At 43.5% G+C, this 18,198-nt stretch overlaps 1 protein-coding gene and 1 pseudogene across 3 annotated transcripts in view; one reads left to right on the plus strand and one right to left on the minus strand.

Annotated features, from left to right (window-relative positions):
• LOC146260422 (serine/threonine-protein kinase pim-3-like) overlaps nt 1-18,198 on the plus strand; it is a 36,128-nt pseudogene that overhangs the window by 16,308 nt on the left and 1,622 nt on the right. The window lies entirely within an intron of this gene.
• LOC146260423 (uncharacterized) lies at nt 4,414-11,398 on the minus strand. Of its 2 annotated transcripts, XM_084669752.1 has the most exons (13): nt 11,149-11,398; nt 10,262-10,411; nt 10,021-10,107; nt 9,820-9,924; nt 9,447-9,734; nt 8,865-9,340; nt 8,433-8,760; nt 7,533-8,334; nt 7,201-7,410; nt 6,494-6,990; nt 6,302-6,406; nt 5,824-6,201; nt 5,470-5,663 (listed from the first exon to the last, which is right to left on the minus strand). In XM_084669752.1, the coding sequence occupies exons 1-13, from the start codon at nt 11,281-11,283 to the stop codon at nt 5,610-5,612; spliced, it is 3,615 nt and encodes a 1,204-aa protein (XP_084525878.1). In that variant the 5' UTR covers nt 11,284-11,398; the 3' UTR covers nt 5,470-5,609. The 2 variants fall into 2 exon arrangements, with proteins under 2 accessions (XP_084525877.1, XP_084525878.1); XM_084669751.1 differs by having other exon boundaries at nt 4,414-6,201; nt 11,149-11,394.

The following is an 18,198-nucleotide window of genomic DNA, read 5'->3' on the forward strand; positions in this document are numbered from 1 at the left end:
TACATTTTGTGTTTTGGCTCCCTGAATGAGTCGTTCAGAAACCTGTGACGTCAGACGTTTTGAGCCTCTGTAACTCCCGCGCTTGATTCATGCTAGCCTGCTTCCAATGCTCAATCAACTGATTTACATCATACAATGTGCTACTAGCCGTGTTATATATACCCGTATGTGGATGCAAGTATCGGTCATGGTTACTGGTTTAAAACATATATATTTTAGACACCTTACATGTATATTTACAGTATGCAGATCAAAAAAAAAAATGTTGGTAATATAAAACCCACTCTCTTGGTGACTTTTTAAATACATGTTTCTACCGAAATGATTCATGGTTGTGATATGCAAATGCTGTTGTCACGTAGCACAAATCGGAACCAATCATTACCTTTTTTGTCTGTCAGGAAATGCAAAACTATTTTTAAAAAAGCGCGAATATTCTTTCTTTCTGGCAATCAATGGAAAAGAAATTCTATGGCAGATAAAAAAACAAGAACTACTGAAATTGCATTCATAGGTGAGGGGGAGCAACACATAGCCACTTGCAAAAGTTTAGGTATCATTTTGTGGTAAATTACCATTAGAAACCTTAACAAATGGGATCATGATCGACATTATCACGCGTAGCGTAACCTAGTTTTTCAAATGCCAGTGCACCTTGTAACGTTTAATATAATTACAAATAACTTTAAACTCCACGAACATTACTTTGATGATAAAATATGGAACAGAGTACATACTGCTGTAAGTAAACTGATGAAACGATTCAATCATTTAGTCAGAGTTAGTGATAAAGAATCGTGTCTCGGTGTGGTGTTTGAGCTACTGCACATAGATCACCTTGAAGCTGGATGTAAAGGGGATTTGCAAGTGTTCGAGCAGGTAAATGCAGAGCTCAGGCCTACTGGCAGGGCCGCCCATGGAAATGGCTGGGCCCCTGAAAAGGTTCAGTGAATGGGCCCCCCTAATAGGTCTTTAGGCTACTTATTAACGCATGTACGTGTGTGCTCTCTCTCTCTCTACATAAAACATATGTTAACTGAGAGAGACTTACTCAGTGATGGGAGCTACATTATAGAAAAACAAATACATCTTTATACATAAAACTTAAACATAAAGTTTAATAAATATAACTGAGAGGCCTTAACAACTTGTGTGGCGCCGGGCCAGACACACACACACATAAAAATAACAATTTGACACACCGAGATCTGCTACACTCACACCACATTTTCTAGTATAAAATGCAATTTACCTGTCTTCATCTTTGCCTATTATACAGCTATCTTCCTTGTCTTTCTGGATGCAGTCTTTTATAATGTATTTGAAGTCAACTTGTTTAGCCATTTCACACGCAATGGCAAGTATTGTGATTCAGCCTCTCCTGGCTCATTGTGGAGCACAAGTAATTTTTATGATTTTGAGTTTACTTAAGGACCTTTCTCCTCCTGCCACAGTTAAGTGGTTATGGTAAAGTGCAGAATATCCTCAGAGCAATGAGCAATGCAGAACATGCACTTTCTCAGTGTCAGCTTTGCTCTAACTAGCTTCCTCTTGGCTAGCATCGTGGCTACTGCTGCTCGTCTCTGCCATAGATATATCGATGGTCTCTGCAGCCTGGCTGGGAGCATCTTTTGAAGTTGACTGGAAAGCAAGCAACAACAACCATTGTCTAGCATTGTCACCGGCTAACTTGGTCTAGCGTTATGTTGTGTAGTCTGTCCTGTACCCTGACTCTGTTTAATAATCAACACTTGGTCCAACCCTGCGTTCGCACCACTCGTTACAAAGGGTGAGGTCTTCACCGGTTAAGCCAACAATACAATGTTTATGTTTGCTTTTTTTAAGTAGGCCCTAATCGTGAGTATTTCAGTTCAAAATAAAATTGGTTATAATTTCTTAAAATATTTAGGACGAACATGATTATTGCTGGCATCGCGGCTGGGCCTCACCACGGCAGGGCCCCAGAAAGTGTTCCCATATATGGGAGGCCCTGCCTACTGAACATGTATTAGCAATGAATGATAGGTATAGAACGCCTGTTATAAAGCTTAGAGAGTGGCAGGCAGACAGCAGGCAGTTTATGAAGGGTGAGGTCACTCTGTTTGAGGATGTAGACATCCACAGAGGACCCATCTTAGATAAGTTGTTGGAGTCGACGTCAGAAGAGTTTGATGCTATGACTCAACAAGTTCTAAAACTTGTATTTGCTGGTTTAGTGAAAGTTTGCTGTAGGTTGGTAGCGGACCACTTGGAACATGGACGGTATGATGATGTGTCTGAAGATCAGTATCATGTCCTCAGATCAGTGCCCAAAACAAATGTTTCATGCGAGAGGGATTTTGGGATATTTGATTATTTGATTAGATCAAAGTTCAGGGCAAGTAAAATAGCATTAGAGGGTATGGTCATGTTTAAGCAGAATAGGTCCTGGAAATGGTTGTCAGGGTTAGATCCAGATAGAAGAGCTGAAGTTCTCGCCTCAGCTCGGACATCTGTGAAAGGAACCTATTTAGGTTTGTAGTCTTGCAATGGGTATGTAATATTCAGACTGTATTGGGTTAGTAGTCATTTGTTTGGTTTTAGCATTGGGTTGTCTGATCAAGTGGGCCTGTGCGGCACTGACAGACTTAGCTTTGCAGTGTGTCATTTAGCTATCGGTATGTAATATTCAGGCTTTGTGGTAGCTTGAGGATATTCATAATGGACCATTTTGAGATATGAGACAGAAGGGGGTGACTCCCTGTTAAGCCAAATGGTCTGCCATAATATCTGATAGCTGCATTGGGTAAGTAGTAGTAGTATTTGTTTGGTTTTAGCATTGGGTTGTCTGATCAAGTGGGCCTGTGCGGCACGGACAGACTTGGCTTTGCAATATTAAAATGGACTATGTCTATAAAAGTAGATACAGGTAGGATTAGAAGAAGTACAGTTTGGTGATATGAGACAGGGGGCCCTGTAATGGGGTGACTCCCTGTTAAGACAAACTGTCATAGTTAGTATAGAAGTAATAGATAAAAGTTGCTCCCCTGAACCTTCACCATTGATGCAGAGGTGCCCAATTGTCCTCTGAGAGCTATCAACCTGTAGGTTTTTTCCACAGGCAATTACTACATTTTGGACCATAGGTTTCATATCCCTATAAATAAAGTATATTATTTATAATACGATTAGTGTATACTTTTTGTCCATCATAAACAGACGTGTTCAAATCAAAGTATTTGAAAATAATGGGCAATGTCACAACAAGCACACACAAACACCCTGTTCAACGTTAAATACACCCCCAAGTGGCCAAAATTTTACATTACAGCAGTAGTGCTAAACGTGACAAACATTTGCATATTTGTGGTCTCGATTTAACATAATTATTTATAGCGAAGTACTGGACACCGCATTAGCTCGCAATGTACAAAGAATGTAAGTCTGGATAAGAGCAGAAAATCTGATAAGAGCATCTGCTAAATGACAAATGTAAGTCATATTTCCCGCCTTGGCTGGAAGCAGAGCTCTGTGACGTAGAACAATGGCGTTCTTAAAGGGAGCTTGACAGCTTCTCGGTGCCACAAAACTCAAGGCTTAAAGCGGTGGAACGTTTCAAAAAATTACCTAAAATCACGCCTAAAAACTGGATTTATGAGAAAACTAATAGAGGTAACTGAAATCTGACTTCGGATTAGTTTAAGTTACGTTAGGTTACATACGGAATTGAAAGAAAAACGGAGCAAAACTGATTGGAAATTTTTGGTCTGTCCTCCCTACTATCAGGAAGTAGCATTGTCACGAGTGTTATGCTAGGTTGCTAGGTAACGGAAGCTAGCTAGCTTTTTGTTATGAATGCTCATTATGTATTTGTAGCCTACTTACAGGGCTGCCAACTCTCACGCATTGGCCGTGAAACACACGCATTTCATATTTACATGGGCGTCAGGTGGATGAACGGTTAGGGAATCGCGCCAAAGCTGGCGAACATTCGTCTACCTGAGGGGGGGAAGAAAGGAAAGGAGGGGGGAGAAAGGGGGAAGAAGAAAAAGGAGGAAAAAAGAGGGGAAAAAGGAAAAAAGAAAGAAAAAAGGAGAGAAAAAGGGAAGGAAGGGATTTTTATGGCCCATACCTACATCACCAATGTTTTTAAAATGTTGAGGTATATCAGGAATCACAATTAAAACCTTATATTTCTATTTCTATAGACATATATATGGGATAAAAGTTAATCCCAAGGTTCTGGTTTGGCTAAATTGTTGCTAGAAATTCAAGTGGTTATTTTGTATTCTTGGAAATCACATAATCACTGTTTGGTTAATAACAAAACAATGATGATACTAATAACTGTTAAGATAATATTTACAATTAAGTTGATGTATTTAGCAGAAACCTTTATCCACAAAACAAACAAACGAAGCACAGGAAAATACATTTCTGTTGTGATAAAACTTTTATTTTCAGTCATCACAAAGCCATTATACAGCAGTAAGTGAATCCCTCCATTCACTTATTCAACAGTAACTATGGACAATAACTTAAATATATACAGAACAGTAGTGAATCCCTCCGTTCACTTATTCAACAGTAACTATAGACAATAACTTAAATATATACAGAACAGTAGTGAATCCCTCCGTTCACTTATTCAACAGTAACTACAGACAATAAGTTAAATATATACAGAACAGTAGTGAATCCCTCCGTTCACTTATTCAACAGTAACTACAGACATTAACTTAAATATATACAGAACAGTAGTGAATCCCTCCATTCACTTATTCAACAGTAACTACAGACATTAACTTAAATATATACAGAACAGTAGTGAATCCCTCCATTCACTTATTCAACAGTAACTACAGACAATAACAGAAAACATTAACAGAACTATTGACAAAATTAAAGTGTTCAGTGTCCATGCCTCTGGGAGGGGGGTAGAGGGGCACTAGCCCAGTGTCCATGCCTCTGGGAGGGGGGTAGAGGGGCACTAGCCCAGTGTCCATGCCTCTGGGAGGGGGGTAGAGGGGCACTAGCCCAGTGTCCATGCCTCTGGGAGGGGGGTAGAGGGGCACTAGCCCAGTGTCCATGCCTCTGGGAGGGGGTAGAGGGGCACTAGCCCAGTGTCCATGCCTCTGGGAGGGGGGTAGAGGGGCACTAGCCCAGTGTCCATGCCTCTGGGAGGGGGTAGAGGGGCACTAGCCCAGTGTCCATGCCTCTGGGAGGGGGGTAGAGGGGCACTAGCCCAGTGTCCATGCCTCTGGGAGGGGGGTAGAGGGGCATCTACATTTTTTTCATGTCCTCCAACCACTGCTCCTTGGGAACAGCCTCTACAGAGGGGCAGTACACGGTCCCTTTGTACTGACTGTGTCCAGTCTGGGCTGTCCTGAACTGCCCGCATTTCTTGCACGTGTTGTGGGGTACATGGCGGGTTAGTTTTCGGACCGGAGCAGGAGGTGCAGGGAAGATACCTCCCAGGGCCTGTGGAGCAGCGATGAAGACAGGCACCTGTGAGGTCACCGGAGCCAGCACCAACAGACGAGGGGCCGAGGGTGGAGCAGGGAAGAGCTGACGCTGAGCATGCATCTTTATAGCCACCGGTGTCACATCTGTGGACGGGACCTTTCTCTTCAACCGTGCCTGGCCCACGGTGCTGCAGGGCAGTTGGTACTGGAGAGCCGGGCCTGGGTGGGGAAGCGCAGATGGAAGGCGCACATTAGCAGGGGGGAGTGGGTCTGCTGCCGCAGACAAGCGACTGGGCAAGTTCAGCCCCTGCATAACCACAGCGTTGTCCTGCTTCTTCACCCTCTTGTTGTGCCACTGCACAAGGGTGGTGTGGCTTACATCCACTAGCTGCAGTGTGGTCTGCTGCATGACTGTCCCATTTGCCAAAATGCGCTGCCTGATTTTCCTGTAGTCATCCAGGATCAAATTCCATCTGGACACTGCGCCAGTCCCCTTCTTCTTGGGAGAGCGATGGATGGCACAGAGCCTGACGAAGATCAGTTCAATCAGGCGGCAGCAATCAGGCCATTGGGCAAGTGGGGCAGTGGTGGTGAGTGCGTGCCTCTTCATGCTCTCTACCCCTGGAGTGAACTCCTGCCTTTTCTTTGGAGACCTGAACCTCCCTGTGTCCAGCCTGCTCTGGTGTCTGGCAGCAAAGGTAACCCTCTGCTGGTCGTAGTCCAGCAGGTTCTGCCACAGAGCAACAATGTTGCTTACCTACACACAGAGAACACATGAGAAGACAAAAAGATGTGCAAGTGTGAACATTTTTGGCAGGGCACAGAGGTAATGTAGCAAGACAATAAATGTTATTGACCTGCTGGTTGGTGAGGGCCAGAGAGGATTGGTTCCTCAGCTCCACCAAACACTCTGCCAAGCTGTCAACTCTGTCTAAGCCCGGCATGCCAGAGTCATCCACAGCCTGAAAATAAATAAACAAAAATGAGCATCACAGTGGAAGGTCAGTGAAGTGGGACAAAACGCAGATACATTGATTTTCTTAAGATACCAGGGAGGGAGCAGCCAGGGAGGCAGCAGGCAGGGAGGGAGCAGTCAGAGAGGCAGCAGGCAGGGTGTTAGTAGCCTGGGAGGCAGAAGGCATGATGGGAGTAGCCATGGAGGCAGGAGGCAGGGTGGGAGCAGCCATGGAGGCAGGAGGCAGGGTGGGAGCAGCCATGGAGGCAGGAGGCAGGGTGGGAGCAGCCATGGAGGCAGGAGGCAGGGTGGGAGCAGCCATGGAGGCAGGAGGCAGGGTGGGAGCAGCCATGGAGGCAGGAGGCAGGGTGGGAGCAGCCATGGAGGCAGGAGGCAGGGTGGGAGTAGTGAAGCTTGGGTCATCCAGGAGACTTGACACAGCAAGACTTGGTTCTTCCTCGAAGCCCTCATCTTCTTCTTCCTCGCCCTCGTGAACATCCTCCAGCATGCCCTCTGTCTCCTCTGAGTCGGGGTTCACGTTGAGAGACTGCCCAGTCTGACTCAGCAGGTAGTCAACACCAATCAGCTCTCCTATAAAATAGTACAGACAGTCACATACATTATTAGCTGTATTTGTAGCATTCTTTAAAGATACTGTTTAATATCAGAGTAGTGTATCTGTATCATGTGCAAGTAAGTGTATGGTTTGCTTTGGTAATGGGCATAGTAAAAATAAAGTTTAAGTTAGAACACAGAAAACCCACAAACAGTATTATATATCCAGATATCAGCTTGACATACCAGTGTATTTGGCAGGTGGCCTGAAGGTTGGCACAAATGCCCGGCCAAACACTTTCAGGCTGTTGGTGTTCACACAGTGGGCCACATCCCCGGAGTAGGTGAGGAGGGACGATGGCTTGCTGGTCACTGCTGCAGTCCCCCGATCCTGGTTCCACCTATTTAGGCCTTCCAGGAGGTACAGCTGGAAATTCAGTGCGTTTGCACTGGTTCCTGAAGAAAATATATAAATGATGTCGGCCAATAAAAAAAAGGTCTTGCTTTAGAATCTGAATAATGGTTTCATAAAAAGACATTCAATCATTGAAAACATTATACATAAGAGAGACACCAACCTGGAATGAACCTGTTTAGGTGGCAATGGAATGACTCCAGGGATGTGGACCCCCTGGCACAGCGGTACCTGGTCAGTAGGACACCCCCCTTGGTGGTGGTTCCTACCTCAGTGTACAGCTGTACCCCTGGCACGTCCTGGATACACTTGACGTGGTGTTTCTGCACACGCCAGATGTGCTCCATGCGCACCTGGTCCAGCAGTGGCACCCCCATGAGGTCTCTACCTCTGGCACCCCCCAGTTCCTGCAGCAGCCGGTCGATGAGGCTGATGGTGGTCTCTTCGCCGCGTGTCTTCCTGCGGCAGTAGAGGCTCAGCTCCATCTTGGAGATCTTGGTGTCCACCACAAGATCAGTTATGGATGGCACACCCTCCTGCCTGAGCTGTGCTCTCTTTGCCTGCCGCAACAGAGTGAGGTCCCCTGAATCCCACTCAAAGATGCAGGCAGACAGCGATCCCATAAAGGTGGGGTAGAGTGGGTGAGCGTCGGTGGTGCAGCCGATAGCCATCCTCCTCATAAAGTGCCAGATGTCCAGCCGTATGTGGAGGTCTGGCCACTCTCCAAACCTGGTCTGCAGCTTGCTCGGCCCCTCACTTTTGCAGCAGCCACAGTCCACATACAGCAGCACTGGGGGTGGAACAGCTGCCTGGCGGTACCGCTCCATCACACCAGACACCATGCGATCCAATCCCGGCCCCTCCTGCACCGTCAGGACACTGGTCAGGATCTGTCCAACCTCGTTCCCAAGGGAGGTCACCCAGAGAGCTGTCCCCTTGCCATGGCCAGACAGCTTCTTTGTGATCTAGAATGTGACAAAAGTTGTTTGTTTATATGAGTATATATTACATCCATGGTAATGTACACAGTAATGTACAATTACACAGTCAAATGATGTATTACCTTTTTGGTTGAATCCATTTTTAAAATGGAGCCAAACGTGGATGTGATGCTGGCCTTGATGTGGTCCATGCGGGAGAGGATGTCCCTGCCATACACAGACAACAGCCAACGACTGGTGGGAATGTCGATGGGCTCAGGGGGCTCTTGGCAGACCACTGGGAAAAGACTGGGTCGATCCACAAAGTCAGCACACTCCCCAAGATAGTGTGCCAACCGGGTCAGCCATTCCTCCCCATGGTTCTCCTTGAGCTGCTTTACCAGGCGTGTTGGACTGTTGCCAAGGGTCCTTTCCCGAAGCATCCGAACGACACGAATGTCACAAGCATACCTGACAGGCCCATTGTTGGAGTGATTAGTTACATGTTTATTGGAGGGTAATGTCAGTTGTTATAGGCTTCACAATCACCATCTTTTCAAAAATGCATTACTCACTTGCAGGTCAGGATGAGCCGGAACAGATTCTGGTGTGGCAGGTCCAGCTGGTCCCTGACAGTCTGACTGGTCGACAGAGTGGTCAGGAAACACACAGAGCACCTGAGTGTCTCTGTCACCATTAGGTAGTACCTGTCGATGTCAAGGACCTTCCGAGCTCTCCTGTGAATGCCAGCACCCGTCAACTGCTTCCCACAAGCTGGGCAGAACACCCTCACCCTCCACAGGCGGTAGGGCATCCACACCATCAGCCGATGGGTGAAGAAGCGGTCGGGTGTTGGCGTCTGATGATAAATCAGTGCTGGAACAGGGGGCTCGTACCACAGCTTCAAATCTGGCCGCAGTTTGCCGGAGTGAAAGAGGGTGTTGGAAATCCACCTCTGATCTTGCACAGGGATTGACTTGCTCAGCTCACCCGGCAACCACACAGAAGCTGTCGCCCCAGTAGCAGCTGGATGGATTTCTCCTGCCCCGTCCTGTTTGAGAGACAACAGCAAATAAGAATGTTTTTTTTGCGTTCAAAAAGGCTACTCTCAAGATGACTTGAAACATAACAAGACAAAAAGGAGACGCTGTACTCACAGTGGCTACTTCCATGCTGGCGCTAACAGCAGGGCTGGGGGTCCTCACAGAGGATAGAGGCGGAGCAGGGCTGGGGGTCCTCACAGAGGATAGAGGCGGAGCAGGGCTGGGGGTCCTCACAGAGGATAGAGGAGGAGCGGGGCTGGGGGTCCTCACAGAGGATAGAGGCGGAGCGGGGCTGGGGGTCCTCACAGAGGATGGAGGAGGAGCAGGGCTGGGGGTCTTCCTCGCCACAATATTGGGCTTCACTGAGGCAGACTGTGACCCACCAAAGCGTGATTTAGTGAACTGCAAGGAGAAACAGAGTTAATTTTGTTATTCAGCACATACAAAATGATTTATATAAAACATGAATAATCAAGAAAAGATTTACCATTGCCACACTCAGAGGGGGCCGCAGGAAAGAAGGCTGGACTGCAGCACCAGTGGGCAAGTCTGAAGCCACAGACTGTGGTGCCTGAGGTGGCTGAGTGGCAGTCTGCTAAAACAACAGCATGTCATGTAATGTATCAGCAACAGCCTTGTAAGAGACATGAGATGCAAGATAGTCGATGTTTTTTTTTTAATACATCACCTTAACAGCATGGAATCCACAATTACAGACCATGGACCCTCCAAAAAGGGCAGTCTGACCACGGGCCTGCATGGGGCATTTCTCAATCTGAAACAATCAGAATAGTTATTCAGCCAGAGTCACTCAGTGTACAGTCCATTGTCTGATATTATCTGCACCATTGTATTGACCATTTTTCATCAAGTGACCTGCAGTCTAATGTCTGTAAGAAGTAATAAGCACATATTTTGCAGTACTTTACCTTTTGATAGAGGTCATGCCATTTCCGCTGCCTTGGGGCAGGTCTATTGCCTCCTCCAGCAGGCCAAACCCCTGAGCCAGCAAATGCCCTCAGCCTCGCCATCCACTCTCCAACTCCCATGGATTTGTGGCTCTTAGGCTTGGTGCTCATCTACAATAACAGAGACATATTAATAACTGTAGTTACAACTATGTATGGAAGTGCTGAACCAACTTGTGCATGCTCATAAGTACAGTAACATAAGCAAACTAGACTGCTAAAGGTTTTTGTTTAGTTTTTAACAGCTTACTGTATCTACAATGATTGACAACTGTCATTCTTACCAAAGCTTCAGGTACTGTAGGATCATTATGAATTCCATTATTCATTGGAGGTAGACCCACTTTAAATGAATGTAAGTAGCTAAGTGCCTACAGTAAAGGACTAGTTAATATTTACACTAAAACCGTAGAAGTTTAAACTAGGTACTGTAAGCAGACCCCGCAATGTCGACAAGTTATAATACTGAATGTTGGTTACTGTACGTTACTGTACTGCACTGTCTGTACTGTAGCTAGCTACTAGTACAGTACCTACTGTACAGTACCTCCGCTTGTCAGACGTAATAGACGTAGAGCTATAGCACGTTAACTAATTAACTAATCTGAATCTGATACTAACACTAACTTGAATTATTGCGAATATATCCTGCCTGTTTCCTCTCACGATTACATTAGAAATTAGCGTTACTGTACAGTACAGTAATACTAGTAGCGATTGCTAATATTAGCTAAGGTGACTAAAGTTTAACATGACACTGGACAACAACATGTTAACGTGACTTTGCCTGACGGATGTAATACAATATATTCCTATTTAAGTAGAAAATAAAATTAATGTTCACTTACTTTGATGCTTTCTTGTAGGTTTGTACCGACAGTAAACAGTTTGTGTAGTAGTGACAGCCAACGGACTTTTCTTCTGACAGAAAGTTTTCTAACGGACTCACAATGGAAAGAAGCGCTGTGATTGGCTGTATCCATTCTCACTCAATGACGTGATTGGCCTAAATCCAATCCACATTGGACAGTTAGTATCCTGATTGGATGGTGAGATTGGAGTTTAGGTAGCCGATCCTGCCCCAGGTAGGGCCAGTAATCAGAAGGTTGCCGGATCGATTCCCCGCCGTGTCAAATGATGTTGTGTCCTTGGGCAAGGCACTTCACCCTACTTGCCCCGGGGGTGAATGTCCCTGTACTTACTGTAAGTCGCTCCGGATAAGAGCATCTGCTAAATGTAAATGTAATGTAATGTAAATGTAAATATTCTTACTCTGGTATAATAGGTGCTGGGCTGAAGCCCCGTATCTGTTCAACTTTATAATTTAAATTGGGACTAGCTGGAATTTTCAAGTTGAGTTAATTATATTATTTCTAATGAGAAACCAGTTGTTGCCAGCAAAATTAGTTGCACATTTTGTCAAAACCATCTATAAAGTTTGTTAAACTCACCGGCGAACACAGTTGCCTACTAAATCAGTCCAACCAATCCCACGATGTAATACTGGCGTAAGAACATTATTAACCAATCAGATGCAGTCACATTGACACCCGTTTCACCCATTTCTCAGCTCATAGCTAAAATTGACATATTTCACTGCTGCACAGCTCCAACCCATTGAAACAGAGACTTGTAAGTAATAATTTGATCAAGTCCGTTTTAAAACATGTTCGTTTTCTAAACCGTCTTTTTCATTCGTGAGTGATGATGTAAATAGTTTTAGTTCGCTAGCGAGCCGTAGTTTGTACTATATAGTCTTGCCCATAGACATAAGAAAGAATAGACGCTGCATCGAACGCTACTGCTTTCTGGCGCTGACGAGACGTGGGGCCGCCATCTTGGAAAGGTCCGATCGCTCCGCTCAGTGTTATCTGTTTGGTTGGGGCATTGAGCTGTCAGCGCATTTAATCATACCGCACTGAATACCAAACGGATTTTCACACAGTTTGTTTCGGCGTATTTTAATATTCATAGTGGGCTTTTCCTTTAAACCCTTTCCTGCCGGACCATTCAAATATGGGCATTAAAATGTCCATAGTTCCCGCGTCAATATCTTTGCCGTCCAATTGCCGATTTTATTTCTGAAAACTGCCAGATACTCATGACAACTTAAGCTCAAAGTACATGTCATTGGTTAGGGGTTACTGGGAGAGGGAAATAAATGTATCATCAGCAACGGGAGCCATTGTTTTCCGAGGCAAAGCCAGAGCGGAGACCATGGCAGATTGCTTTCTGTTCTGTGTTAGATTCACAGCTTCGAATTGAAATCGGAGACGATATTATGAGTAAAGACAAGTTTCTTAATATGTGTTGTCAATATTGTCGATTAAAAGTCTAAACTTTTTACTTACGAAGAATTTGTTTGTGGGAGTGACGTGAGTTATTTGAGCAAAGAATTACGTGTCCGGCTTGGCCGTTTTTGATAGGCAGCTATGACAGTAGTAGCCCTGTTAGCCTCGATTTTAGCAGCTTTCTGTGACATTTGGAAAAACAACATGAACTTGCTAGATTATATAAACTATAAGCTAAATGTACATTTCGGTCGATTGTGGAAGAAGTACAAGTAGCCTACTATTGCGACTGCCCTGATGCCTACAGTCGGTGCCACTTTTGTAAAATTTGCTGGCCAATGTTTTCCAGTAATATCTGTTTTATTTCTACAATAGCATTATTGTGTCAGTTGTGTCATCTAAGTCAGTGTTATGGAATATGACATATCAAGTCTCAGTTCATAGCCGGGTATGTCACCGGCCGGTGCAGTAAACATAGGGGGCTACAGTAGGCTAGCTTGCCAGCTACAATTTCAGTACAGTAATATCAAAGATTCTTGCTCAAAATTTCTCAACGTTGGTAAGATTCTATTTACAAAATGCAACAACTAGTACTGTAATGGTAAATATTACTTGTGAAAAGTAATCCCCTGAGCCCTATTTAAGATGGTTCGCCGACTAGTGCATGAAATATGCTGCACAGTGTTGCGGCATCTTGTTTATTCTGCTGCTACGCAACTGGGAATTTGACCTTTCCAAGATGGCGGACGCATTTCTCGCGCCCAGCAGCCATTGTGGCGTCTACTCTTTATTATGTCTATGGTCTTGCCTACTGTTAGCTATGCTATTTGTTAATTCCTCATTTCTGTCAAGTTTAATCAACGTTATTCACCTTGTATGGAGTCAATGGTAGACTCATAAACCACGCAACTCAAAACGTTATAGTCTAAGAGATATTTAATCATCAAGGGGGAAAAGGAGAAGGGAAAATGTGGATAGGGATATATCTCTTGAACACTTGGACCAGAGCCCCAAGGCAAAGGTGGTTAGTACACAAAGAGCATAAATGAGTACTCCCTTGTCCTCTTCTATGGTCCTATTGTCACAGTTTGTGCACTTGCAATGGTTTGTACATGGCAGATCATACATTTGGCATGTACATTTTCCCCTGACACAATTGGTTTTCTTGCAGGAGCAGTGAACAAGCTCAAGGATTACCTCTGGAGCTGGTGGAAGTGACATCCAGTCCACCTCATAGAGCTCCTCAGCCATTTTCCAGCCATGGTTGATTGGAGAAGGAATGTCTGGGTAACAATCCAGGCTCCTACTGTGCACTGCAGCCTGGTAACTTGCCCGCTGTATATGTTTCTGCAGAGTCCTGGGCCCCGTTCGTCGTAGGGGTTGAAGCTAAGCTAATCCATTGTCCCTTTAGCCCGTTAACATTAGCGAGCTAATTGAGAACCGCAAATATTGGTTCGTCGACGGCTGATCCGCATCCAAATCATGTGGTTAATTTCAATCAGGCTAAACTCATTGGGGCAAGTGCACGCGCACGTCCTACTTCAGAAGGCAGGAAAGGTCGATCACCAAAACCGTGATTTTCAAATGGTATGATGGCAGGAAAGACCGGACTTAAAGAGAGAGCGGTGATATTCTCGCCATCAGAACAACTTTTAATAATAAGTCTCTATGAAGACTTCAAAGAAATAATCATGGCGAAGTCAAACACCGCCACCGCTGCCAGAGCAAGACAGGCAGTTTGGCAAAAAATTGCAGATAAACTGAATGTATAAGTTTTGGGAAAATGTATAGGCTCATCTTAAGTGCCATATTACCCCAATCAATCAGATCACATTTCTTTAAATGTGCCTGCTGGCACTAGGCTTAATGGAAATTAATCATCGAATGAGATCTTGTTAGCGAAAATAATTGTCTCAACTCTTATAAGTAGGATAAGTAGGCCTAGATAAAACCAAGGCCAAAAATTTTCTAATTGATACGAATTCATAGACACTTATGAGGATGTATGTACTGAAAGCGCTTATTTAACATGTACTGAAGGACTCAGATTGTTTGTGTCTATTCCAATATGTAATGATGGTATTCAATGACACAAATATGTGTTCTTGAAAGAGTGGTCTGGAGTCGCAGAGGTCCGATAATATCAGCTTTAATGCAGCAGTTGGAAATCAACAAGTACAGAGCTCTGGGGCTGTCTACGCTTCCCTACCCGCAACAGAGTTTTGGGCTGGTTCACGAAGTCCAACTGGCTATCTGTCCCTGCCCCAGCATATATTATACAGTGCAATTGAAACAGTAATATCAAAAAAGGGTTGAGCTTGTTCTCTCGTGTATCAGGGAGTTGTTCTTCCTTACGCATCCCACCTACTCGGGCTCTCTCTCAGCCCGCATTCAAGTTTGCTTCTGAAATGGAGAGATAACAACACAAAATACAGCCTGTTTTCCACACCCTGTGTGAGACACAATGTTTTAAGCCTGAGCACACTTCTAAGTTCATAAGACATACATTTAATAAGCACAATACATAATTTTAATACATGCATCCTTTATAAAGTCTTATGAGCATTGTTCCCGTTGCTATATAGTGCACAGTGCCCGTGATGCATTTGGTGATTAAGTTGCCACAAATATTAATAACTGGGATTATAGATAGTGCCATGACCGTGATACAGCTAATGATTATAGTTCTAGAATTGCAATGTATTATAAATTCTTTAATCCCTCTTTTGATCTCTGAAAACACCAGAGATCAATCAACATAGCCCAAACCAACCACCGCCTCCTCGTCCTGGTCAGCCACCCCCAGCAACGGCATTTGGAACCCCTTCGTTAGGGTCTCCACAGCCGAGACAATGATCCGGTTGGACATGGACCTGATACCTGGGATAGAGCAACAATCATGTTGATATTTGATATAGCACACACTAAGCAAATTAGCGGAAACCTTCTTAGTCCAGTACAATGCTAGTATGGTCAAGCAGTAACACTCTTGAGCTAGTCGTAACCCTCTTTTCCGGACTCTCACATTCATAGCAATAGCAAAAGGTTGCTATTCATGCACAACTCATGCACAGCACAACTCATGCACAGCACAACACATGCTCCAGTGGTTCCACATACTCCCTTTCCCCAGCACCATTAGGGCGTGCAAGGTTCTCTCAATGACCTGGAATGGTCCTGTCCATAAATGTACAACAGGCTTTACCAACCATCTGATGATATATTGGGGCAGGGTCTTCAAGGGGAAGGGGGGGGGGGGGCACTCCTAGGTCTGATGAGGCATAGGGGCAAATAGGGCAGGGTCTGCAAGGGGAAGGGGTAGATCATCCAGTAAGAAAGGGGGGGACAGGGTCTCCAGGGGAATGGGGCCTTAGAACAGGGGTTGTATATCCAAAGGTAGTCAGACCCGCCACTCTGACTCATCCAGAAGCAGAAAAGAGTTACAGTCCCAGCATCACCTTATCTCCCATGATCAAGCAGTAACTGAGTCAAATGAGATGCAAACAGTCGGACACCAATGATTAAACACAGATATTGAAATCAGGAACCCATTTGAGGATTTAAAGTGGATATTTTTTAAGTTAAAATAAATCCCTCCTTTCACACCCATTTAGGTGGTGACAACAAACACAAATAAAAAAATATCCCATTACTGATGACACAATGTTGACATACAATTCAACTATACTGATGAGACTATGCAGCATTATGGCCAAGTGGTGAGGACACACTGGACACAGTGGGAAAACCCTAATGATGTTATAGGTGAAAACCCACCGTCACTCCGCTGAGTGGACATTCGACATCCATGTATCCACGACAGACCTGGACATATTCACAGGCCCCCTTCACCACATACATACACCTTTAGCCAAGCTTTTTAGAATGGTAATATAGAAAAAATAAAAGATATTATCAAAATACATTTAATTCAAAATGTAACTGTCAAACCAATCTCCTGGTTTAACTCCTCCACTCTTTGGGTTACAGCTTCACCTGGAACAGAATCAAGCAGAAAATCACCTTTCTAGTTAGCATATTTTTATAAAATAGGTTAACCATTTGATTAGCCTCTTTCATCATGCTATGTGAAAGGTTTAAGTTGTGGTATTACAAAGAAAATCAAATGAGAATAAATCAAGTCAATATTCTTCCATAAATCAATTAAAATGGTGTTAAGCATCTGGTATAGGACTGGAAAAGACTTCAATTCACATAGTAAACATACTGTATCTATAATTACAAGGCAGTATTTTCCCCTTCACATTTCTGTAGTTCAATAAAGCTCATGCATATAATGTTTGCACAAATAGGGTATGCAAAAAAAAAAAATCTTAAAGTTTTCTTGAATAGTTTTTAAACCCATATGCTATAAACACTCTTTCGTTATCTCCATCCCTCCTGTTTGAGACATGATTCATCCCATGGCTCAAATCAGCACACAATGAAACAGATTCCTTAGTAACATAAGTTCCTCCTGTGAATTTACATAACCTACCAGAATTTACAATCTGTTTCTTTGTTTCCTTATTTAAACACAATTAACTGATAGTCTTGTTTCTTTCACTTCAAAAAACGTTTTCTTCCTTTTAAAAGTGAAGTTCCACAAAGGTCAGATAGGTAGAACATCATAACTCGTTTTGCTGCAGTTCAAAACGAGCCAATCAGCTCAAACCATCATAACCACAATTCATCAGACTTGATGAGTCTTCCCAAATTATTTCAGAACTGAATGTTATAATAACCCTCTTCATGCACTAATACCATTTATTAATACAACATTATCACAGCCAAACTATTTACCCCAAACAGTATGCCAGGCTCTGATAAAACTCTGAAATAAAACTTAAAACCAAATTAAAATTAAAATACATTGTAAATATTCTTTTTCTAATTTTTAACAAAACTGCATCTAATACCTTTATCAAAACTCTTAAAAACTCTAGATTTGACTATTTTGACTAAAAATGTTTGCCCATATACTTTCAAAGTATATGCATAGTTTCCTTTTTAAAATATCAATGTTTAAACCAATCATCTCTTCACATCCGAAAAACATTCTCTCGCTTCATTTCATAACCTTCCATGATCCACTCTAAACCAATCTTTTATGTAACCATCTAATCACTTCCTCAATCTTTCACATGTCCTCAAACCAAAATAAAATAATGTTAACTTAAAAATGTTTTTACTTTACACTATATCATAATTTTGTTTCATGAAATCAATGTTTAGATAGGTTAAAACTGCTCCTAGACCTACGTCCCTCATGTCAGTATTACGCTCTGTAATCATGTCAGCCAAACAATGCCCTTAAGACAAAAAGAAAATATAACTCAAAATGCTCCCTTTGTCTTTTTCAAACCTGCAATGTAACCCGTAAGACACAAAACCTTAGTCCTTAACTTTTCAAAAGCCTTATCAAAGCATGTAATATAGAATATTCCTTTGCCCTCAGCATGCGTAATGCACGGATCTCGAATTTACATTTGCGGACCCATAGATTCCCTAATGAAAATATTTCATTTTCATATTTTGTAGTTACTATATGGTTGAATGTACTACTCTTCTCACTTTCTCAATTACTCTTAGTTTTTACTCCTCCCT

The sequence above is a fragment of the Hypomesus nipponensis genome, chromosome 13 (assembly GCF_054491055.1).
Source record: "Hypomesus nipponensis isolate SF chromosome 13, ASM5449105v1, whole genome shotgun sequence".
NCBI lineage: Eukaryota > Metazoa > Chordata > Actinopteri > Osmeriformes > Osmeridae > Hypomesus > Hypomesus nipponensis.

Bases quoted from the DNA above. Each gene is read 5' to 3' on its own strand.
- LOC146260423 (XM_084669751.1), bottom strand. From the start codon at position 11,283: ATGGATACAGCCAATCACAGCGCTTCTTTCCATTGTGAGTCCGTTAGA. The intron at 10,412-11,148 runs GTAAGTGAACAT...CTGTTATTGTAG, and splicing joins ACCTACAAGAAAGCATCAAA to ATGAGCACCAAGCCTAAGAG. The intron at 9,341-9,446 runs GTGAGTACAGCG...TCTCTCAAACAG, and splicing joins CCAGCATGGAAGTAGCCACT to GACGGGGCAGGAGAAATCCA.